A 26,060-nucleotide genomic window follows, 5' to 3' on the forward strand; every position below is an offset into this window, starting at 1 on the left:
AACACTGTGAAAAGGAAATCAAGTTGAGAGACTGTTTCAAAACTCACAGAACAGGTAGGAAGCAGAAATACCCACTCAATCAGTGACCAAACAAATATTATTGCCAAAAAAGGCAGTAGTACTACCTTTACTACCTTTTACTTTTTTTTTTTTAAATGAACACAGCATAGAATGGACATTCCTGAAGAAGACTGAATGAGAGGCTAAAAGCATTTAGAAAAATGCTTTTTTCAGCATCCTGACAAAAGTTGGGATACAGTGAGTGTTTTAGTACAAGATTTAGCAACTAACGGCACAAGCATCAGAAACCCAGGCCCATAAAGATTTTGGGTGAAGACTGTGAACCACTGACACCTAGGAAAAGCATCAGAGGGGAGCTGCTCCCACCAAATCAAACAAAGCTTTCCAGAAGTTAGGAGCATCTAGCACAGATGAAAGACATGGCCAATAAAGCATTCAGTGATATTTTGTGTCCAAGAAGCAGCACCTTCTGGCTGTTCCTGCATTTGTAAACATGTAAAAGCTTCTGACACAGAAAAACTCTGTGCAGCATTCCTCAAAGGCTACTGACCCCTGCTTTACTACATTGTATCCTCATAAAACTGTGGGGTTTGTCATTGCTGTGGATGTGCATACAGTACATCAGTTTGTTAAGCTAGTCGCCAGATAGTGAAGCGCAAAGTACACAAGGCCACAGGGTATCATCCTACCGTAGCTGCGATTCAGCATGAGCTTCCTTCACTCGTTCGCTGATTAAGAGCAGAATATCCAGTGATACAAAACTGCTCCTCAGTCTTTAACACTGATACTAGAACATGGAAGCTCTGGAAAGGAAAGGCAAAATGAACCATTCCAATAAAAACTGTACTCAGTCCTACACAATGATTAAAATAGAGTTTTTATTGATGGAATAACAAAAGTGCTTTTCTTAAATATTTTTCAAAATACATTTATACAACTTACAATAATATATCCAAAATAACTGTATATACAAAACATTACCTTGTTTAATGTATGTGCTTTTTTCTTTTGAAAATTACAAAGCAACTTTTTGGCAAAGTTCAACCTTAAGAGGTGATAGGTTTGAAGATTGGATTAAGAAAAATAGAACCTGAGGGAAAGTGACACTTAAGTCCATGACAAGCAAGAAGTTCTCCATTTAGTTAAATAAAAATGTTTTTGTGATATTTTTCACATTACAAAAATAACAGAAGTGAAAGGAAAAAAAAAAGATGATGGATACTTTTCTCATCATTTTATAGAGCAGCTTCTCATTCTTTCAGGTATAGGAACTTGAGATAAGAGTGCATGTCAAAAATGAATGCAAGTAAGGACAGCAGTGCCCTGCTGTGGCTTTCTCTTGTGTGCAGTGTTATCTTAGCTGCTGTTGATATGGTTGACCTGATTGGATCTGCGATGGATTTCTTCTAGAAAACTCTCAAGTTGTTCTATCAGCATTCGTTTTTTAAACCTGTGTTTAAAAGAAAGCATAATAATGGATGCACACAGTAACATACGAAACATTGTTCACAAAAATTTTACTGAACCCTGGAAACTTCAGTTATGATTTTAGGTCCAGTGGATGATGAGGTTATAGATACCTCATTATGTATATACGCTGTCTCCTAAAATTCTGGTAAAACTACTAACTTGCTTTTGCATTTAATGAGAGAATACAAAACTATGCTTACTACAGTCTATTCTAGCACATTCCTGAACATCACTCAGCCCTCAGAAAGCCAGGAAAAAGAGTTGAGTGTTTGCTCTTTCCAGAAGTAAGTTTCTGAAGTACAGAAATAAAATGTATGCCAAAAGAACTATAATCCTAAAGCTGGCAACAGCTTTTAGGGATTATTTGCATGCCTTCATGGTGCATTCACAAAAGTTAAGTCAAGTTGGTAGTGGTGAAGGAATAGCATTACACAGTGCAGAGCAGATTTGCCGACAAGAAAATACAAATTAAAAGTTTGAGAAAGAAATTAAAGAAAATACAGATGTAATCCATACCTGGAGTGTCTGCAGTTCTATTCCATATTAATTACATAAATTTGAACAGCAGACCATTTTGTCACCTTTGCTTACAGCCCTGCCTCGGCACACACAGCTCCTTGCTGTTTCCAGCTAGCCCTCCCCTTGAGACATTTCTGCATCTGAGAAGCCACTTCTGACCAATGCTTTGACAGCCGTATGCATGCTCAAAGATAAGCAGCAATGAAAACATCACCCACTTTCTCCAGTCAGTACTATTCTGAACTATACACTCAGTTCAGTCCCATGACATTATAAAACCCTGGCAAAAGCCTCTAGTCCCGGCCAGGCCTCCCAGTCCACGTTCTTGGCTCACAGAAACATAGCACCTGCCCTAATTCCCAAACTACAGACTTCCCCACGACCCCAGCTTGACTATGGGGAAACAAGCTCCCATTCCCAACCACTTACTATCTCATTGAATACCCATGGCTCTGGGCCCTTACCCATCCTTCTCATCACAGTTCTCCTCAGTAACCCCAAAGAAACCCCACACTTCAAGTACTGCTTCCCCTCCATTCTTCCTCACTGCTTTCACAACTGCTCCCTGCTTGTTGAAAAGTATTAACCTGGGAAATACATGATTATTCCTTCTCCTTCCCTCTAGTAAAAGTCAAATCGTTTAAGCTAATAGCAAAGTACTTTACTATAATATATCCTAGTGAAAATTTAACATGCTCATATTCTGTGCAAGTGACTGGGCAATGTTACTTTCCAGAATACCTTCAAGCCCCTCTGAAGCAGCTGTACAAGTTAACAGCAGACGTTTCCTAGAAACTTAAAACCTGGTGGAAGGTGGGGAAAAAACCACATTGCTAACTATTCTCACATTACTGTTGGCACAAGAATTCAGGTTTACAGTGCACTATGTCCAGTCCCTCAGTATATCTCACTGAAAGCTCTTTTCCAAACACTGAACCCTACAGCAAGCAATTTTTTTTCAAGGCAACAGAAAATTTACCATGTTGACCAATATTGTAATTAACAGAATTAAGCATTGACTCTAATTCAACTGTTCACTCTGCTAGGAAAGTTAGTACCCTTAAGAATAAAACTTCCTTGAGTAGCTCTAGCTATTGAGCATAAAGCTTTGTTATTATTTTGAAACTGGCTGTATTAATTCTTGCCAGCACTTTTATCACAAGTGGGTACTGCTCAGCATTTTGTCTAGGTACACACTTTGGGCTTTACTATGTGTATTAGTAGCTTAGTTAGTATTAGTAGCTCTTAGTTTGGAGAATAAATAAAAGGGAATTTAATTTCGCATACTGAGAAGTTGGTTGATTTGGAGAATTTGATCCATGTTTTGTCAGCTTTTGCTTGAGAATATTTAGCAGAGAATAAAAAAATCCCACTTATCCTTAGTGCTAGGACCATAAATGGATTGCTATGCCCATTCCAGAAATACTGAAGACCTCTCCACTACATCGGCTAATTTCTTTTAGCCCTTTCCTAAATAACTCCTCATTTTGTGCATCCAAAGTTATAGCCATCTATCGGGAAGTCACGTCTCGTGTTCAATAAGGACTCCTTGTAAGCACCAATGCTACATGCCCAGGCTGAGCCAAATGTGTATCACTAAGCATAAGAAAAGTCTTTGTCAGAATAGAAATAGCCAAGAATTTGAAATGGAGACGTGGTATCTCCTCATCCTTAATATTTCTACGATCGACTGGAAGAAAAAAAAAAAAATCCATTGTCTACCCCACCTTGATTTCTGCCTCTCAAAAGTGATAGCTTTTCTGCTATCAGAAGAGGAACTGTAAGGCAGTCGGTTTCCAAAGGAAGCTGAAAACTGTGGATTGTTTTAGAAATCATCTTCCCTCACAACTCTCTAGAGGATTAACCTCCAGAATTGAATGGGGACTGTTTTTAAACACACACTTTGTTGCTGAAATGCTCAAGAACTTTCTGAAGTCTGTGTTCAGAGTCAGAGCTCCTTGGAGCAGGGAAAGAGAGCAGGCATCCCAAATTTGAATTGCATTCTGTGGCACTGCAAAGGCCAGCTATCAGTTAACAAAACAAGACTATCTTGACAACTCTGGAGAGCCTAGAGATGTTTCCTGCAGGGAGCAGGGAACCTTGATTAAATGTCATAGCTTGCCTGGATAAGGAAAGAAGCAGAGAACTGCATAGGGATTGTAGGCAGTGTTATCCAGGTGGATAGAATGACCACACTATAAAAATCTAACCTAGAAGAGAAGAGGAAGAAGAGAGATTAAGTTGTTCCTACACTCAAACCAATAAAAATTAAAGTTTAACAACAGTCGAGAAAAACAGAATTGCCAACTTTTTCCACCAGTAGATGCAGAAAACTGTTGGCTATGGTGAGAGACAGGATTTAATTCTGATGCATCCAACAGTAACACTCAACCACTGCCAAATTTCATAGGGAAAGAGTCAATTCAATATAACTAGAATAGAGAGGCTGCGCAACAGAACAGAGAATTACAGATGACCTAAAGAGCAATATTTTAGAGGCACAAATATTCCAACCCCGCTAAGGGCTGCCACAGACTCCAGGAGCAACAGTATTGTTTTGGTGTGCTGAGACAGTGAGAAAGCAAGTATAATCTACAGGCTACGGAACAGCTCTGACAGGTGATATAACAATAAAGACAGACCAAGCAAAAGCATGATAAAGTAATTGTTGCTATAGGAAGAGCATGATCTATATAAACCTATATGCCCCACTGTATTGGCAGTAGGAGGTTAGAGGAGCTGTATGAATGTCCAACGTTCAGTGTACCTTAAACTTTCAGCGTGGTTTTATCCAAAAATTACTTTGATTTTTATTTAATCATAAAATTTGTTCAATAATGCCACAGGGAAAAAAGCTGACTACTACAAAAGCAGATTAGAGCAAAAAAATCAACTATTCTTTGAGGCTTCTGAAATAAACCTCAAAGTTAGATATATTTATGATCCAAGCAAGATGCTGGAATTATTAGTTCACTTCAAACACTATCGGTTCCAATCGTAATTACATGTTTCTGCTTTCTTTCCTCTTAGTAAACATGTAGAAGGCTAAGCAAGTATGGTCAGTCTAAGGATGCTGTAAGGAACAGTTTCTACCTGGATTAACAACACTGGGTTTAAATCCTCAGCAAGTCTCTCTACTCCAGTGACAAACTACCTCCCATCTCCACAGCCTCAGACAGGACTACAATATCTCTGAAGGAAATAAATCTGAAGAGCAGAGACATATCTTTATGGAGCATACCTGGATCTCAAAACTATTTTTAGGACAAGATTTTGAGTTGATGCAGAACAATGAATTTCAACTGTTTCCGAAAGCCTCATCCACAGTAATATGCAGTTCCGTCAGTTTTTCAAATTAGCATGCTGTACGCTCAACACTTGACCTTTGGAACTTGAGTAATTTTTCTAAAGTTACCTTCTCTTTCTATATCATTGTCCATCTACATTTATGGTGATCTGGCAGTTATAGCTGCTAACATTTTTAAGACAAAATCTGAGGCAAAAAGGTAAGCTTGTGCAAACAACACACATCAGGAAGTTTATGTGTTTCTATTTTTTTCTAGGGAATTATTTCCTTGCAGTGCAAAGCATTATGTAGCAAGTTTCAAACAAAGAACTGCATGGTTGTCAAGCAGTTACGTATGGCAGTACATGGTGCAGTTTTATAAGATTAAGACAATTCAGTTACCTACCTTGAAGCTTCTTTAATAACATTTTGTAAAAATATCAGTCGGGTTTGTAAGCTTCCTTGTACATGCTTCAGTAAAAAGAAGATTCTTTCATACTCTTAAAGATAAAGAGAAGAGCAAAATCACAGTCACTTAAGAAATGCCTACACAGAGATCTGTTGTAATAGATCTGAGTGAAACCTGAGTGAAATGCAACAGATTTCATTAAGCTTTTGTAAGCTTTTAGGATATATCACCTATCAACCAGGCTTGTAGAAATGACATACTGTTTAATGGAACACTAACATTAAAAAACACAGGATACTGCAGTTTAGGATATTACTGGAACACCTAACAAGCTAATTCTAATACTGATAATATAAAAAACATTATTTTCATGGACATTGATAGGTATAGCAATGTTTTAATCACTTATCTGGGAAATTTTTAGCAGAGGTTTTAAAACAAGTCTTTTCAGCTTTAAATTTATTTTGCTTCAGTCTCATGGTTCAGTATTTTTCTAAAATAGTGATCTAATATGAATTCTTTGTCTAGCTCTTATGCCAATCATCTGAAAGAGAGATTTGGTATACTTACTCCTTCCTGGTTTTCGGATCTCTTTCATAATTTGTGCTCTTAGCTCTATATTAATTTCTCTGGAACTTCTGCAATGCACTGTTTTTTTCCCTTTGCTTGGTGAAGACATTGGCAAGTTCTCTTCGGTACTTTGTTCTTTACTACCTGATTCCTCATGATTCTCCAAAAACCCATCAACATTCAAGTTATTCCCTAAATGTTCATGGCCTACATCCTCTGTATGAGCTGCCGGTCGATCCAATGAATTGAATGGAGAAGAGGACATTGAAAACTCTGAATCTGCAGTATTCGGGAAAACATCTGACGAAAGTGGGTCTGTAACATGATTCTCAACCACATCATCCATTGTAACCTCATTATTTGTTTCTGATGCTGAGAAAAAAAAAAAAAAAAAAAAAACTGCACTTGGCACTTTCACATTCTTTATCATCTGATAGAAGTCAATGAGTCAGTTCAGTATTAAGCTCTTGTAAAGCTATGCTCCAGCCTGTATAGTCTACTGTACATGCAGTATTCGGGAAAACATCTGACCGAAAGTGGGCTGTAACATGATTCTCAACCACATCATCCATTGTAACCTCATTATTTGTTTCTGATGCTGAGAAAAAAAAAAAAAAAAAAAGACTGCACTTGCCACTTTCACATTCTTTATCATCTGATAGAAGTCAATGAGTCAGTTCAGTATTAAGCTCTTGTAAAGCTATGCTCCAGCCTGTATAGTCTACTGTACATGCTAGGCATTAGAAAACACGTTTGTGGGTTGCAACACTGAGCACATTACCATATCTCCTGGCAATTAATGGCTTAAAAAAACCACAGGTATATTCTTTATATGGAAAGGGAAATTGCTATATGGACTATCATCAAAAGAAAAAGCACCTCTAAAATGTGCTTTTACGACATGCTTGTCTTTCCCCATTAAATTGATCTGACAAAGTTTACTTTAGTGCTGAACAATGAGCAAGACTTACACAGCACCTCAGCTCCAAGCTAAGGGAAGTGAATTCACTGCACTACAGCAAAATTCAAATTAACTTCACATTGTGATACTTTTGGAGCATCTGAATTCCCAGGCAAAGGAAGAACATCCTTCTGACTGTTTACGTTGTCTCCTCATTTAATACAGGAAATACATTGTTTATACTGGGAAGTTCATATGAAAGACTTCTGTCTGCAGGACTATATTAACTGTTTCTGTAATTAACCCCAGATGCACACTTAAATACTTCATTTTCAAAAAATGAGGGATAAAATTGCCATACTTGGGAAATCAGCCAATGGTATTTCTACATAAACAAGTTTTTTGCATAAATTAAAAAACAAACACTCTGAGGAAGATGAAGATTCACTTACTTTTGTGAATAGGAATAGGTTTAACAAGGTCAGGCTGTGCTTGTGTGATTGGTGTTGGTGGCCCTTTTCCTCCAATGTGGTTATTCACAACCGGAGGAGTTTGCGGTCGACCTCTGAGCAGGGGGGACATACAACGACGTCTTTTCGGAATCCCTTGCATATTTGGTTCTCCAGGTCTTTTATGTTTATTTTGAGGTCCTGATACAAATTCATCTGCTTCATCTATCATCATTCCCTGTAATTAATTTAACGGGGAGAATTCTTAAACTTTAAGCCAAAAACACAAAATACAAAATATAACGAATGCTTTGATGCTCTGATGATGTTTACCGCATATACAGCAACTATGTACTACGTGCCATCATGCACTGAATTCTCAACCGTCGACCAAAGTAATACGGGAAAACCATACCAAATCCTTCCTAGACTAAACCAATATGCTTAAGGCCCTTACCCAACAGTCTGCCAAGTGAGGCAACTGAGTGGGCTGTCAAACTTCCTTTTCAGTAATTGCAAAATGACTCAAACATTTAAAAGAATAACTCTAAATGATATTGGTAGCTTGGTCAAGTCCAAGACCGATTTGGACAAAAGGGAGAGTCCATGCTCTCAATGTTACCGGAAGCTTTTTATGGGGGAAGTTTGGTAAAGGAAGCATGATTAGGTATTAGCTACACTACAGTGACAAACGTATTTCATTTATAATACAATTCAGAGGCATAAGACTGGTTTCCAATAAAGACTGCCCTCCATAGGATACTATTGATGGAAAAACATCTGAGGGACTTTCTTGTAAGCAGTGCTTTTCCAAATAATTCAAAGTGTTTCTCCGATACATTGCTCTTTGAATGGTCTAATCAGCAGTGCACACACTCACAACAGCACATTTTAAAAAAAAGTGTTACAGAAAAGTCACCTTTTTGTCCAATTTGAATGGATTGCCAAATGTATGGAGCCTTCGTGGCTGATCAGGATCAAGCTCTCGGAGCGGAGAAGGTATTTGTTTCAGATACTCCTGGTAGTTTCCCATTTGTGCTATAGGTACACTGTGAACTTGATCTATCATAACAGAAGGGTTTATAAATATATGATACTGCTCACCTTATGAGAATTTAGTCTATATCCACCTCACACCTCCAGTTTTCAGTCTCTTATCAAATGCATTAACAAAATAGACGTGCAAAACTCACCATTATTCTTGCCTAATTAGTATTTATAATATCGTGTTTTGAGTGCAGAAAACTTGCTTAAATGAATCAGTATGTCTTGTGTATTTATCATTATGACACGGAAATAAGCAATATTTGTCATGCATGGATGTTAGTTTTCCAGTGTGTCCCATAACTTTTCAACAGGGTAGATGGGTGAAAAAAATTGAGACTGGGAACAAATAACTAAAACATTACTACAAACAAAAGCTACATTAATGCAAAGTAGTAATGCCCTGCTGCATACAGCTTTGACGTAACTCTACCCAATTTTAGCTACCCAAAATTTAATTGTTGAGACTAGCATTTCCCCAAAGCAACGGTGATTTTTGACCACGGGAATCAACAAATTCTTAAAATCCATAGGACCCGATTCTAAACTTCTTATGGATTTAGTTAAAGTTGCCAAGCCTTTGATCAAGCAAAACATACAGTAGCAGAAATAGCAGGGAAAAAACCTAACATTAGTTTTCATGTGGTTTAACCCCCTCCCCAAAGAGCAACTTCTCTGCATTTCACATTACGTTATCACTTGATCACAGATGTTAATCTGACCTAAGTAGTGGCAGGACTAACGTAACATACACGTTCGCTTGCATTGCCCTTCTCATTTTCTCCACTTATTTCATCATCTTCTGTTTGTTAAGATGCCATAAAGCAGTGCCAGAAGACACAGTAGAAAGGTAAAGGAATAAATTAGCAGACTACTAAACTATTTGCTGTTGACCTAAAGGGCAAAAGAATCACACTGGCAGCACCCAGTGAGCAAGCTTAATTTTCCACTTCTCACAATCCACTTATATGGAGAGAGATCACAATGTTCAGAACTGCCCTGTGATTTTTTCTCAGATATATCATGAAAGTTGGGAAAAAACAGTGAACAAAAATCTTATGTAAAAGCCCAAGTCTCCTCATACGGACTAAAGGACAGAGCAGTGAATCTGCATCTTCTCTATCCTCACCATTTTTTCTTCCAGTAAGTTATTTAAGGAAAAACAAATCTAAAAGAACATGCAGTTTAATGGCAGCATCAGACATCCACTAAGTTTTAAAGAACTCCGCTATTTGTTAGTGTCTTCATTTTTTTAGTACCAATCATACCACGGTTAGGCACAAAATAAACTGTTATCTAACCTTCATCTTGTCCTTTGAGGAACTTGCGAGTACTCTTCAGTAAATTAGATCTCATTCGCGTTAATTGATCCAAAAGATTTCTTCTGGGTATGTCATAAGCATTTCTAAAAGTCTGAGGTTTCAAATCCTATGGTTCCAGTAAATATAGTTCCAATTAATACCATGTATGAAACAATATCTAGCATTTCAATGGAAGTATATTGAAAATAACAACATTACACACAGTGGTGCTTACCTTATTCAGCAAAGCTATTTGGAACCCAGCATACTCCTTCATATTGAGGTCTAGAGGTCTATGAGGAATTTCCCCAGTAATCCCCTGTAGCAGATGTTGAAAATCGTTCCTATGTGCCATAGACAGGTTGTGTGATCTGCTTCTGACCTTAATTCCAGTCTCTTGCGCTACCTTTTTGCCTACAGAGCCAATGACTCTATCGGACTCTATTTTGGCCTTAATTTGAAATAAATAAATAAATAAAATTGACAATATGCTCTTAAAAGGATTAGTCAGACTTATTCATTTTAAATTCCTACCTAGAAGATTCAACAATGTGCTAATACACTATGACGACCATAACCAGGATGAGTGCTTAAGGAGTGCTTAATACATAACCACTTAATGCTTACTACAATTTTAAATATAGTGAACAGTTTGTGCCTAGGTCTTCTGCATATTTCTCCTCTGCTGCCCATTATGGTATCTAAGCACCAATATGCATGCAATGCTTTTATTTTCATAAAATGCCATAATTTAACTAGCAATTCTCTGCAAATCTATCTGTACTCACACAGACTGTTTTCTACAATAACAGCTAAACACTGTAACTCTCAAAAGACCGATTCTCTCACAACTATAGTTGCGATCAGTCACACAATGGTATCAACTTTTTAGAAGCTCAATACGAATAGTCATAACATAATGTATTTTATATTTATTAATAATGCCAAATTCTGTTTGACTAGACAGACCTAACCCCCAATATTATGTTAGATTTGTACCAAAATTAAACATGCTCATAAACACCAGCTTTTTGGCAGAATACAGTTGAACAAAGAGCCAAAAGTAATTCAGTAATACACCTGACAATGTTGGTTTTGCAGTTTCACGTAAATTTGTAGGCTACTCAGAATTTGAATATGTACTTATTAAGAACACCAAGTCTCTACTGGCAGAGCCTTTCAGAAGTTAGAAAAGCTTTAAGTACAATTTGCATTTTAGGAGTCTAAGATGTCTAGGTTGAGAGATTAGTTCACTTCACAGAATACTCAGCAATATGACTGATTTAACAGGATATACTGTAAACTTCAAGAGGTTTGCTTCTTCAAACAATCATTTATATTAATTTTAAGAAAAAGCTGGTCCATAAGAACTCATTAGCTAAGTTACAAGTACTTGCACTACTGTTTCTTGAAGTTTCAAGCCTACTGCATTATTTAATATCTTGAACAAGAAAGCTTAACATGCACAGTTCAACAAAATAAGAGTGGAGGTAGCAGGGCAGAAATGCTTTAGGCTGGTGCAGGAGACTAGTCAAAGTTACGGGCACTATTCTGAACACAGACAACAATTTCAAAAGGTCACTTGCCACTTCTATGTCTGTATCCTTATTTGAGATTCTGAATTATGTCAGTTTACTTTATATTTACTGAACACCTTCCATTTCATTTCACAAGCCAAAGAAAGGACACTTTCTGATTCAGATGTACAAAGTACAAATCTCTCTTTCCTGAAAAAATGCTAGAACGTCTTTAATATCTAAGGTAAGACAACATGTTTTCTTTTGGACAAAAGTATGTTACTGTGCGTACAAGTAAAAATGCTCCTTAAATACAAAAAAATCTCAATTTGTACCTCCATATCTATCTTTATAGTCCAGTCTATAAAGTCTATATTTAAATGCCAAGTTTTCCTTCAATTAAGAAAACCAAAATGCTTTTTTGCTAATTGCTTATGGGAAGGTATTAACTTGATCTTTCTGCTCTTTTTTCCTTCAAAGCCATTGAACTTGAGTATTTTAAGATTATCCTGATATTAGAATAAGTTTTTACTGCTCTTTTGCTTCAACATTACCTGCTGACTCAACTTTTTGAGATATGAAATGACACTGTAACTAAGTCCATATTCCACATTGTCAGCTATAAGGTTTGGTGCTCCCATCATTCTCACAGCTTTCTTCAAAGGCTGAAACATGGAATATATTGTATAGTCATATTTAACTTTATAAGTGTTGTATACATACTTCAACTAACTGTATCCATTTCAAATAGACCCTGAGGTCCTCAAAGTTAGAAAAGAAAAACAAAGACTTTCAGGGCAGCATTTTTTTGTTGTTGTTTTAAAGCATTGTTCCATTCATACAGAATCAATTATTAACAGAGATATCATTTATATACGAGTCACAGCTGATGAAATTTTCATAACACTCAAGTCTCAAGCCTTCCCCAGGACTCTAGTGAAAACAGTAAGTATCATTATGCATGAAGTTTAGCTATTCTCTCTTAAATTAATACATATTCTACTTGAAATAGGGAATACACCCATAGTAGAAAGATAACTATAGTTACATAATAAAATAGAAATTTTAACACAGTAAGTCATCTTACCCCAAGATAATAAGGAGGCATTGTCTTCAAATAGCTTTCAAATGACTGTCGCCATTTCAACGTAGGTTTTGCCTTGTGTACTTTAAACAAGTCATCTGATGGTTATAAAAAGAAAAGACACAAAATGAAAGGCGTGTTTAGACAGCATTGCATCTTTTTTTCTAATAAAAGAAACTCTCAAAGAAATGCCAATTCCTCAATGCTTAAATTAATACATGTATTTTAAAATATATATAACTAAACTAAATATACACACACACAAGATTAATGCTGCAGCCAAAAGATGGAACCTGATAAATAATGTATCAAATTGAGTTGGTAATTGAGACAACAGATTGGGAAAAATGGCTCCTAAAATAATGAAAGAAGTGAGACCAAAACATATCTGAAAGAATGATGATTAAGTAAATCATCTTACAGATTGAGTCTGAGTCATGAAGGTCAGCCAATTGGTGACAAGTGAAACAAGTTACTGATGACAAATACATTGCTCAACATGCTACCTTTCTACAGGTGTGTGATTAATAGCAACACTAATTGCAGTAATCTATTTAGATGAGATCAATTTTTCAATTGCCTACCACCTAAGAAAATTTTTATGAAGTGGTATTTACCTAGCAGTGGAAGAAGGACTGGATAATTGTAAGGCATCACAAATAAATTCACACAGTTCAGCGCTGTACTAGCTTTCAAGTAACCAAAAGGATGACCAAGTTCACTGTATTTTGCACTATTGCTCACATATACCTGCAATAAAACACATTATATTGTATGTAAATCCAAAATATTGTGTGCTAAAATTTTACATCCTATTTTGATTATAAAATAAAGTCTATGAAAAACAGCATTCTATAAATAACTTCAATTCAGCATGCACTCTACTTGCCTGCCAGCAGGTCTGGGGGGATTTTCTTTCCAGGATAAACTGGGTCAGTGGTGAAGGTTCCAACTCATACTTATCAAAAGGCAGTTTGTCAATGACCATCGGTTCACAGTCAGTACAGGAAAATTTCACCACAGGATGAGATGTGCGAGGTGGCTAAACATAAGCATTCCACCGTTAATAAGTCTGCACAACGATTCAAATGCAATTGTGCTATGACAACTAAAGCAATACAGGCTCTTTGAAAACAGACATAATTAAGGAGCCTATTCAATACAGGATATTTATCATTAATGAGTCCTAAGCAATTACTTTATGATGTTAGCACTGTCTTAAAATCTGAAGGAATCTTATTTTCTAAATAAATGCCAATTATTTTACCTAGTAAGTCTAGAACAGTATGCAAGTAAAACTTCTTGCACATACACAAAAACTTTGCAAATGGAAGTAAATCCCAGTGGGGACAAAAAGAATCTTCAATGCTACTCTGGGGCATGCCCATTTTTATTCCCCACAGAAGCAGGCACTGTACTTTTGCATTTGCTGACTTCCTCCAGCACTTTTCCTTCTTGGCAAATTTAACAGTTACAAAACTCAAACTGAATTATAATGACCAAGAGCAGCATGAATTCAGAAAAAAACCAAGCTTTAGAAGAACTCACATTTTAACTAGGCCTGTGAAAAACTATTTCAATTCAAGCAATTTAAGTGTTTGGATTTTAATCTTTTTATTAATCACAGGGAAAAGGCCTTTGTGCCTCGAGTTTCAAGTATAAGTTAACAACATATTTGAAATTTCTTTTGCTGAAAGGGAAAGCTGATTTTTTGTGTGTGATGAAAATAGGAGCTGTACGCCTTCCACTGAAAGGTTTTCAGGAGAAGAATGTAAGCTCTTATACTTACCCTGAGCCTCCTCCAAGGCCACTAGAATCTGGGGAAGAGCTCAATTGGGAAGCCTCCTTCCATTTACTCTCTTTACAAGAAGGTAACTAATAAATACACAAGATGAACTAGGGAAACACAGGGTTTCTTGAACCTTCCTACCACCTCACCTTGAAAGTAATTTTTCTATGTCTATAAGCTCTAGCCTCTTCCTTTTAGGATGAGCCACCCAAATGTTATCTGCCCACAGAGCTGGTCTTGCCTTGAGCGTCTCCACTCTGAGGAAGGTCTACTGCCCAAGTGCACACAAAACAGGAGGCCCAATCAACTGAAGGAACTGCAATTCTCTTCAAAGATGATGCCTCCAATAAATAGTTGTGGTGGAGTTTTTGACCAAGCCATGAAGCAGTTATACTAGGAATAAAAAGGCTGCAAAAGAAGTTGAATGCTAAGACTTGAGAAGTCCAATAACTCTTGGCTGGACAGCAGAACTATTTTTACCTCAAAGCAGTGGGAAGGAGCAGCAATTTACATGTTGATCTGCCAATATAATTATCAGCAGACTTTCATATACATTTAAGAAAGCCTTGATAGTATCATTACCTACAGTACACGAAACAGTTGTTGGGGTAGGACTGCTTGAGACAACTCCATTGTGGATCAGGTAACAGGGAGGAAAAGAAAAATATCTAACTATGGACTCTTAAGTAGACAAGAGTTACAACATATGCTAAGTTTTAACACTGTATTTTCAGAACAGTAAGGAAACACAAGTCTTCAAACACTATCAGCAAACTCAGCTCCCCAACATTGCATAAAGAAGATTCAATGTGGAATTCCAATTGATGTCAACAGGAATTTAGCTGCAGATGCAATAATCCAGTGCTTTATGCAGTTATGAGAGCTATACATGCTACAACTGAGAGAAGAATTTTTTCTCATCTTCTCGCCATTTGGGTAAGTCAACCTCATGTTTTTAGCAGATTTAGTTCAACAACTCTTCACTTGGCAAGATCTATTTTAGCAATCTCAATCAAGATGTGCAGTAGCAGACAAACTGTACTGACTCTATACAGTGAATGGAGGCAGATATGCTATTGATAGTGATTTTACAAGGAGTACACAGAACAGTTTTCCTACAGAGCAGCTTTTTAATATCCAGTACACAATGATATTTTGTTTTTTAAATGACTATAGAAGATTTACTTTTATTCATATATGCTAGCTTGCTTTGTAGTTCAGAAGGGCATCCACGTCCTTCAATGAGTGTGGCCACAGACGCCAGCAATATCAAACCTGTAAATATGACTAAAATTTCATACTTGTATCACTCCTCAGCAACCTGTATTTCAAAGGACTTTACATATTTTTCAAAGGAGATATAAATTTACGAAAAGTTAAATGAGTTTGCTAGTCAGTACACTAGTTTCAGATGAAAACCCACAAAAATCATCATGAAATGTAGGGAACAATTATACAACTGCATTATTTCTACTTTAATGATTTTCAAGGATTAGCAGAAATACAAAAATACATTATACTATACTAGTGATTAGTTCTCAGACCAAACAAAAGGCAGTGGCATACATTCTTTTATGAAAAAGAACAAATAAAATTAATTCTGTGGGTAGTATTTAAAAAAAATGAAGTGAGTTTCCCTACTTGGGATAAATTGAAGGTATGGCTACACTGAGCAACAGCAGATGAAATTACATTCACCTGCTAGAATGAAGACAGAACTATCACAAAGATTCAAAATTGGGAAGATCATACTATCTTCTATTAATACCATCTGCGAGGCAACAGAATTTCATAGTCTATTATCAAAGTACTACCTTATTTCTGGTTTGATATTTTAACATTGTTCAAACAGAAACACTACATGTATGTACTAGGTCAACAAATAAATCTGTTACAGGCAGTTTCTTAAAGCTTCAAAGTTACTAAAAAGCAAACCCCATAGTATTATTTGCTCATCAGTAATTTATCTGAGATAACTGCAACACAGGCTTACATGTGTCATTCCTTCTTGGGTCACACTGCTTTACGGTTGCTACAATGAAGTACATATCTCAAGATTTAAAAAATCAGTGAATAGGAAATCCTGGAAATTCCCCCATGCACAAACCCTTTGCTTTATCTAACTTCAGTACGTACCAGCGTTGGAGAATTTTGATCTGGCCAAAAGGATTCAGGAACAGGCCAATGACCTATAGGAACCCCAGTTTTAGGGTTCGGTCTGACATAAATAAGTTTGTGACAGCTGTGCCAAGGTTGGGGTCCAAAGGGTCTAGATATATCCACCTGCCCATCTACAGAAGAAAAAGGCTTTATCAGTCAAAACACTGTTGAAACTCAAAAACAGTATTACACAACTTCTGTGAAGAGTTTAAGAACTATACCCGCAGGGAAGCTCTTCCTGCAGTTAATATTATTTCTAAGAATAGCAGATAATTGTCAGTAAGCATTTCTGCAAAAACCCAGAAACTATGAGAAACCAAATAAGCATTGAATGTTTACAGGATCAGAGCTGAGAAAGCCAATTATCTGGAGCCCTTCACAATAATCAGTTTCTTTCTCCTCCCATTGTTATTACCAGATAACCCTCAAATCTCCATGCACAAAAAAAAAAAAAGATATACACGACTAGTACTGCTGGACTAACTTTTTATTGCAGCAAAGCAGGATTAAAAAAATCCCACAAACGCTTCCCAGTAACATCCTAAGAGGGACCTAGCTAAGCCATTTAGAATGAGAAGTTAAGGCTGCACAGTCATATTTGCTATTTTAACTCTTAATGCAGCCACTTTACTACAGTAAACAAAAAAGAATAAGCATATAAACCCACAGTATTTCCATATCAAGCTATTTACATTTCTAGCTGGTTGAAAACTACTGCTTAAAACTCATGAACCCATTTAACTATGCTTGACGTGAATAACTGCATTTAAGATTACCTGAGTAATATGACCAAATGTAAAGGTTTTACATACTGTCTAGCAGCTATAGCCAGTATTTTTAAAAAGTACAACAGAATTTCAGATGTAGCAGGTCCTTTTTGTAGTAATGACTTAAATTGCAAGTTTTCCTTTTGTTTTGGCAACTATTACATTAAGTTCACTAAATTACATTGATAGTCATCCCTGCCATTTGATATCACAGTATAAAAAATTTCAAGTACCATCAATTGGTGAGGGATCCGGTCCAGCTTTTTCAAAATTTATTACCACTCCACTTTGCACTTTTTGCACCAATGACTCAAGACACTGATTCAGCATTCTTGGAGAGCAGACACAATATGATCGACCTAGAACAAAACAGTCAAGATTGAGGTTTTTCAGTGTTTCTGCCCTTATTTCGACTTGGATCATTCAAAACTGTTCACCCGCCACACACATTGATTTATGTATGGATCACTGACTTGAAGCTTCTCCCGAACACTCCTTCTTTGTTTAAGCAGCAAGGCAGCCTAGTGAAGCAGTGACAGTATTACATGCACCTCATTGGAAATGTTTGGGTTTTAGCCCCTTAATGACTTTAACTCAAATTCTTGGTTGCTTTCATGGAAAATGGGCTCCCCCTTGTGACAGACATCAACACTTAACTGTCCACGAATTTCAGTCAAAGCACTGTTAGTATAGCCTACATCACAGTCAGAAAGCAGTGGAATCAAATCCTTTTGGAATGCTTTTTAAATCCCTTTGTTTGCTTTCTATCACATCCTCTCTGATGCGTCAGAAGAATCATTATGTTTTTAATATGTAATAAAAAACTTTTACAAACAAATTATAAAATTAATGCCTGAGTGATCTGCAATATAATTTCTAAGAGATTAAGAATATGAGTAATGATGGAGAGAAAAGTATCAGTTTTGCAGAATTATTATGCATTCTGCATTGCAGAAGTTCTGCATGCTCTGGAGGGAAAAAAACCAAACCAACCCATTTCCTTCACTTTTGGCTTCTTTAGATCAGAGCATGACAGGAATTTAGCAAAACTGTACTGCAGAACAGACTCAGTTCTTACAATTTCTAATTGCGATACCAAGATGCATTAGAAAAAAGTAAGTTTTCTCTTCTAAAAAAACTGCTAAAGAAAGTAGATTCACGCTCTTCCAAGATAGGTTACATTAAACTGTCTGTAGCTTTAATGCAATAAGTGTCTTCAGTTTTATTGTATAGGAGTTCTGAGTTTTTACACGCAATATAAGACCTTAGAAATACTTATTCCACGACATGTACATGATTAATAGAGCTAAACTGAATTCATTTACATTTTCAAAAGTATTGACTTGTCAAAGGAAACCAGGGCACTCACCTCCCGTGACTTCACACATAGGTGTGATTGCAGAGTCATCCACCGGTACCCCTGTCATCTGCTCTGATTCTGGTGCTGTAATACCAGGCAAACGGAGAACCAAAGCAAATAACCTCTGATCCCATCGAAAGGGTTCCTTAGTCAATTCACTTCCAGGTAGAGGGGAATTGAGAGGTAAATGGAGCTGAAAATGAATTTAAATCTGTGAATATACTGCTTTAAAAAAAAAATATTCAGGTTACATAGTGATGGCAATTCACTCTATATAAACACACTTATAACCTCCCCACAGATATTTATAATTTGATTCAGGTACTGTACATTACAAGCAAAATACCCATCATTTAATCAACACTTCAAACATTTCAAGGCAACATGATGCATGAAGTTGAGAGTTACAAACCAAGTGGGAACAACCACTTTCTAAAACTGATCTAAACTTCAGAATCAATAGAATATTTTCTTTAGAATTTCAGCACTAAGAACTGCTTCACTGCAGCGTTCTTTTGTTCAAACAATTTTCTGCAGAGCAGGCCCATTCACAGCTCAGTCTTTTCCTCAATTCTTCAAGATAAAAAGCACAACTGAATGAAAAGGTAATGTTAATATAAGACTCCTGCAGAAGAAATATAGCTTGGGTATAGTTGTTCAAAAGTATCTAGCCGCCAGGATCACCTACTCCAAATAACTCAGCTTCAACAAGCGAACTAATGTGGTAGTTATGTTATAGAATCAGAAGGCAGAGATTTTGCATAACTTGGCTATATCCCACAACTAAACTCATGCCTGTGCTTTAAGTGAAAAGAAGAGATTAAGATTAAAATCAACACTGAAATGCAAAGTGAGTTGTCACTTTTAGCTAATAGATAACAATAGCCACAGCTCCACATACAAGGAAGAACTGCTTGCCATGTGCCATTGTGTTGCCTCTGTCTGGGAAGAACTAAACAGAAGTTTTAGTTCAAAATATTGAAGACACCATCCAGGGACATACAATACATGGGAGCATTTATTTTTGCTTTAATTCCCAGAAGAGACAGTAAAGAGATTCAAGTTTTAGGCTTCAAGCATGCTGCACTAAAGATACAGCAATGCTCAGGATATTATTTATTAACCACTACAGCAACAGCCAGAGAGACTAACAGAGTATCTAAAATTCCCAGGGTTCACAGTAGTTTTATAACTAGTTAACTGAAACAAGAAGGGGAAAAAAAAAAAAATCAATGCTTTAGCTTCTAAGGGACAGCACAAGGCATTCAGAACACTCTATCCTCTCTTTTTGCACCCAGATACCTCACACAGAGATTAGTGGGAAAAAGAAAGCTTATCAAAACTTTCAACTACAGAAGCCCTGAACAGATAGACTAGACTTTAACAAGTAATTACAAGTTTCAGAAAAATTTGATAGATCCCTGGCTGATGATACCACTGTCAGTACAAGCAAAATTCTCATTTCATCTGCAGCATTGCAGCCATAACACGGAAAAAAAAAAATCCCCAAAGCAATGACTCAAGTGGCTAAACAGTTCCATTACCTAGCCAAATACAAGGGTTAAGCCCAAAAGCTGAAGCAAACTCAACAGTTTCTCAAACACTTCCCTTCTCATGCAGCATTCAAAAAAATCCCAATTCTCAAACTCAACTCTATGTCAGCAAAGGAAAATACTAGTCTGTTCCAAAACTTGATGCAAGTCCACAAAAGCACCCACGACAAATTGGCTTCATTTTTAGTTCATAGTGGTTAGTTAAGGAGTTTGCAACAAGCCGTTGAAAAAGTTTTTTTGTTTGCTTGTTTTTAAGAGATGATCTTCAAAGCATTAAACCTAACTTCCAAACCGGAAACCTCAGCTATTTCTATTTACATAATTGCAAGCATCTCATATTGGGAAAAATACCTGTCTTCGTGTTTGAAAAATAATCAATTTATGGATACAATCTCAAAGCCAGGAACAAACACGACAAACCCACTCTCATAACATGTGAGCAAGAATCAGAACACTTTGGACTTTTCAGCACACCTGATGCTTCCTCCTGAATTTCTGCTTTTGCTGATGCAAGCAGAGAGCACATGTGAGAAGAGCACTGTTTTCCCCAAACATTTCACGTGAAATTGGTCAGAGGGCACTCAGCTATGTACCTGGTTTATTACTGATTCACATGCATGTCTTTCCCCTTTTCACACAAAAAGCCAGCAATGCCTGCCTGGCAAAGGAAACTCAGTTAAAAGAACAGCCACATCCTTAGTAAACAGCCTAGAATCTTGACTGTAAGAGGACTCAATTGCAAGCACTACACCGTGCTCACTTGAGGCTATTATTAAGGAATGCCATTCACCAAACCTTCCTACTTAGATCTGACTGAATAGAAGATTTACTAGCTCTGAAGGGTAAATTTCATCTGCAAAATACACCTATATAACAGCACTGTTTTTCTTCAGGCAGTGTATATATATAAAAATATATGTATCAAAAAAAAAGTATAAGTATCCCATTCGACCCTGCACCAACACTATCCTGAGTTCAGTTTATCTCAAACTACAACCTTTCTTTGGCTCAGCTAGTTATATTGAGAGAACCCCAAAACCTAACAGCACTCTGGAGCAGGCCATTGCATTATATACATATTACTCTCAGAAATATATTCAAACTGTAAGATGACATGCAAAGCCATCAGCAGCAAGTCAAATGTCCTCACTTTCTTCTTCACAGTTTAATTCCAGTTAAATTTAACATCCATGTTACTGGAGAAGTTATAGATTCAAACGAGGCCTCATTCACCACAGATATTAGTAACTTGGTCTTCTCACCTCCAGTTACTTTTTTTTTTAAACTGGTATTGTATTACCATAGCAACTGCATACCTAGCAGAAAATAAGATGGGCCTAGAAATGTACATCCTGCATTTCATTTCTCTTTCCCCACGCATATTTCATTACGAAGGCATGCACATCTTTTTCTCTTTGTCCTTCATATTGGTTGTTGAGAAGAAGATAGACTGAACAATTTAAAGGGAGATTATTTACCAGCAATGGTCTTCAACATGCTGTCTATATATAATCACACACAAGTGTCCTCCCAGCTTAGTACTAAAAAACAGCTGTTTTGTCTCAACACTAGTTTGTAGGAGCACACACAAACCCTGCCACTCCCAAGTGCCATAATGCTACAATAAGATTGCAGTGTGTGCCTTATGCCCCTCTTCCCTGCTTTTAAATCCACTAAAATGTTCAAGAACTGAGAGGGGGTGGAGGACAACCTGTTACTGAAGAGATCTTAAAGAACCCTGTTATTGGTGAGTAGGTCTTTTGTTAATTCTGAGTATTTGTTTCTACATACATTTATGCAATCATAAGAAGCAGCACAGTCTGAAATCCTTAAAAAACATCAGAGGATCCTAGAGACGCTGGGCTGAATACAAGCTAGATCAGCATTAGAGAATTCTGCAGTGGCATGGTAGTTGGTGAAAGAGTGCAATGCTCTTCTGGCAATGACTGCACATACAGGCTCATACGTTACAATGGGCAGCACTAGCACTGCTTAAGCTTTAGTACCCAGGTAATTACAGGCAGCTCCATGTTGGGAAATCTCATAAAAGGTTGTTACACGATTAGGTACTCAATAAAAATACTCATACAGAGACAGTCAACTTCTTTGTCTTTTTGTATCTAAAAAAAATCTTAGGGAAAAAAAAAAAAGATTCTATCTGCAAGTAACCTTCCTTGCAGGCTTTTCTGGTACCCATAAAAAGACCAGACACATCTAACACTCCAAGCAAATGCAGCATTTCATCCTTAGAGGACTGAAGGACTAAGGATGGGCAAGAAGATTCAAGCCCACCTGAGCAAACAAGCCCCTGATAGACTGAGAAAGTCAACTTAGAGTTAACAACAGTGTTACGTTTTCCTATCTTTTTCCATCCAATCGTACGCAGTTATAACACAGAGATAGAAAGCCACTAATTGTTCTTCCACAGGAAATAACTTAAGATCACAGAGAGACAGCAGGTCAACTGACACACCATCTCAACGACATGATATACTTGGCCACTCTGACGTTAGCATTAACCATGAGCAAGTGCACTCTGAGCTGATAGTTACACAGAATTCACACATCAAGAGCTTCTGGGGCTCAGTGCCAAATACTGTGATCCTGGCAACTGCTGCTAACAGGAATAACATGGATAAGGGAGGATGGGAACATCTATCTAATGAGATCTGCCCCATATTTCTTACAGAATTTTTTCAGAAATCAAGATTTTTAGCTGGAGGAACTACGATTAAAAATATTATGGAGCATTTACAGTTCCTGATTACTCTTGAAAGTAAGCAGGACCTTGCCACTTGTTACAGTTATTACAGCAGGGATGCAAGATGATCAACCCTGGGAAAGATCAATGTGACAATGCCAAACAGTTCTGGGATGAGGAGTGGAAAAAAAAAAATAAAAATCATTGATTCCTCCTGTAAGAGTCTCTTATAACTGGAAGATCAGAAGAATGACAACATACAGAAGCCAAGCAGCATTGCTCATGCTTTTTGTTTGCATAATCATTCATCAGAACATATCAATTGGTCAATAACCCAGTTTCAGTCTTGCAAACAGGAGTTTAATGCTTCCTCTTAAAACAGAGGGTATGTAGAAGGCAGACAAGGGAAGGTAGCCCAGCAGCTGCAAAACTGGAGGGCTATGACATTTTATTTCATAATATAAAGAGGAATAAGAAATCCCCTCAAGCAATTAAACACTTGTTAAAGGAAAGATCAGGAAAGGGCTAAGACCAAATTTGAGGGATCAGGCCAGAAGTGAAAGCCACCCCAAGAGGAATCCATAGCATGAGACCAATAATTAATGATGGTATTCCAGCAGTATGAGCCCATCCCCTCCTCAAATTATGACTGGGACAAGTGAATCCAGGGAAGAATCTGGTCAACAAGCCATGCTGGACTTAGAACTGACGCTGGCACTCTTCAGTACATCGGCACTGGTGCATTACAAGTCAGTGCCAGAAGGGACAGCACTGAAAATCCTATTAACTTGTGCTGGTGGAGATTATAATTGCATAGACTGCATCATTTCTGTCTTCAGTCTGAGGAACCACATCCGTCAGAGACGAGGTAGTGCTGAATGGGTAAGGCTCTTTATCTGCAAAACCCATATTAAATTCCACAAAGGAACAGGACATCTGAAGAATTCAGCAAGAGCTCTGAAACAGGGTTTAAGCTTGACTGCTTCACACTAGGGCAAATGACAGTGTTCCCATAGTGATAAAGCTGATTTCATTGGCAAGAATGCAAATGTTCATCTGAATGACAAAGCTTTGAGAAAACTTGCCTTCAGGTTCCATGCTGGCTTCACAGGCTTTCCAAAACCAACGTTCTGTCGGTTCTCTTGTACCCTTGGTTTTAAAAGAACCAAAAATATACTGCCTTAGTCCATGATAAGGACTTTACACAGGAAGTAAAACACTGTTGTCATAGCCAGTGGGATATGATCACTTCCAACACCAACTCTGAAAAGCCTCTCCAAAGTCAAACCCAAAGAACAGAAAAGACATTTGAAAGTGACCAAAAAGCTTTGTTATTGAACAGAAGAGCAACAACAGACTTCCATATCTCCAGGGTGCTGTTGCTGTATTAATTCTGCTTCATTTCTGCATGTCCAACTTGAGACGTAACTGTAAAGGATGCTGCTCAAGCTACACTAAGAAAAATTCTGATCAATAGGACACATGTTGACAAAAGCAAAAGATCATCCCTGAAAGACAGAAGCACCCTTGGAGGCTTTGTTCCCCTGCTCTTTGATAGTGTTAAGGATGTTCCTACTGGTACAGCTATGGCAAAAGAGAGAAAAAAAAAATCACATCCATTGCTAGGTATGAAATATATACCCTGTAAATACATATGGAAGAGCACTCAAAGAAACTTGCATTTTGTCTTGAAGGAAGTAAGAGCAGTGGTCACTTTCAGTTCCTCCAGAAGGCAATGACTTTAAATTTGCTCATTTACCAAGAAATCATTAGTTCACTATCATTAGTAGAGCAGATTCTGCATCTCTATAATGTAGTTTAACAATCATCAAATCATGTGTCAAATTTGGCCCAACGTCACAATCATGACACTAAAACTCTGGACGTACTGCACACTTATCAGTCGGCACCGCCCATGAGCCAAGCCTAAATTTAGTTGATTAAAGCAGCCACCAGAAAACCCATTTCCTCAACATAAGTTACAACAGTTTAAAGATGTGAATGTGTGACCAAATGGTTGCCTGACCGTAAGATGATGTCTTCTTGTGAAGACTAAGGTGAAAAAGTTGTACACACATTTGAAGGAAAAGGAACACAAAAAACTTGCTGGCTATAAAAAATCCTGGCTCCTGCCATAAGAAAAAGAGCTCATGACAGCCAATAGAGCTTTCTTACCTAAATCATTTTGGATAAATGGACAAGATGAAAGGAAACGTCATGTAGAATCACAGAACTGCATACATTAGAAAGGACATGTAAAGGTTATACAGTCCAGAGCCTTCCGATTGCTCAGGGCCTTGTCCAACTCAGTTTTGAGCATCTCAGATAATGGAGATCTCAACCACTGAACAACCTATGCCAGTGTTCAATCACCCACACAGTTATAATTTTTCTTGATATCCAATCAGAATTTTCCAAGGTACAATTTGCAGCTGTTGCCTCTCACCTCATCCCTGTGCACCTCTAAGAAAAGCCAGGTTCCCTCGTCCATTAAGTTGTTGCAGATGGTGGTAAGACACCCCCCCACCCTCACAGGTTTCTCTTCTAAAGGCTGAACAAACCCAGTTCTCAGCCGCTACCCATATGTCATTTGCTTCACCCCCTGAGCAACTTGGTGTCCCTCACTCCAGAATGTCAATGTCAGACTTCACAAGTTAGTCATCTGTCAGCAGAGAAGTTGCTTCTCCTCAAGATAAGACTTACACAGCTAAGTGATTACACAATTAGCTCTTAAAAAACCCCCAACAAAACAGTATTCTGCCAACAGCACTAAATGTTGTAGAAGGCTCTAAAAGTGTCACACTATCCTCTGTTTAATTAACACTTGCTCACTGACAATCACTGTAAATATGAGGCTGCTATTCTATTCAGTATTTTGGACCACACCCAATCAATCACTAGATTAAGCTGAAAAATAGCTTATTGGGTAAAAAAATATGATGAAAGTGAGGTTTTATAGAGACAACCTACTTGGTATCACGGATCCAGGCATTCCCTTTCAGTTACTGGCTATGGCTATTTGTTAGTAGTCCACATAGAATTATGAGGTCATTCAACTTTCTTCCTCTAAGTCAGATACATTACAAAAACACTCAAATACCACTTTCCATACAAAAAACTTCTGTAAGTGCTGTAAGAATGTGATATAATAGAGTATTA

The 26,060-nt window shown here is 37.3% G+C and overlaps 1 protein-coding gene across 1 annotated transcript in view; it reads right to left on the minus strand.

Moving 5' to 3' along the window:
• Positions 1-836: 836 nt before the first annotated feature.
• Positions 837-26,060, minus strand: part of INTS6 (integrator complex subunit 6) — a 45,917-nt gene continuing 20,693 nt past the window's right edge. The window contains exons 3-16 of the mRNA XM_009290150.2: positions 18,657-18,840; positions 17,521-17,646; positions 16,497-16,651; positions 13,461-13,613; positions 13,189-13,321; positions 12,575-12,669; positions 12,042-12,152; positions 10,206-10,421; positions 9,971-10,097; positions 8,545-8,687; positions 7,629-7,863; positions 6,276-6,647; positions 5,703-5,796; positions 837-1,471 (exon numbers count right to left, since the gene is read on the minus strand). Coding sequence (XP_009288425.1) covers positions 1,378-1,471; positions 5,703-5,796; positions 6,276-6,647; positions 7,629-7,863; positions 8,545-8,687; positions 9,971-10,097; positions 10,206-10,421; positions 12,042-12,152; positions 12,575-12,669; positions 13,189-13,321; positions 13,461-13,613; positions 16,497-16,651; positions 17,521-17,646; positions 18,657-18,840 — 2,238 coding nt within the window. The 3' untranslated portion in view covers positions 837-1,377. The remainder of the gene's footprint in view (positions 1,472-5,702; positions 5,797-6,275; positions 6,648-7,628; positions 7,864-8,544; positions 8,688-9,970; positions 10,098-10,205; positions 10,422-12,041; positions 12,153-12,574; positions 12,670-13,188; positions 13,322-13,460; positions 13,614-16,496; positions 16,652-17,520; positions 17,647-18,656; positions 18,841-26,060) is intronic.

This window comes from Aptenodytes forsteri, unplaced genomic scaffold (assembly GCF_000699145.1).
Source record: "Aptenodytes forsteri isolate BGI_AS27 unplaced genomic scaffold, ASM69914v1 Scaffold155, whole genome shotgun sequence".
In the NCBI taxonomy this organism is placed as follows: domain Eukaryota; kingdom Metazoa; phylum Chordata; class Aves; order Sphenisciformes; family Spheniscidae; genus Aptenodytes; species Aptenodytes forsteri.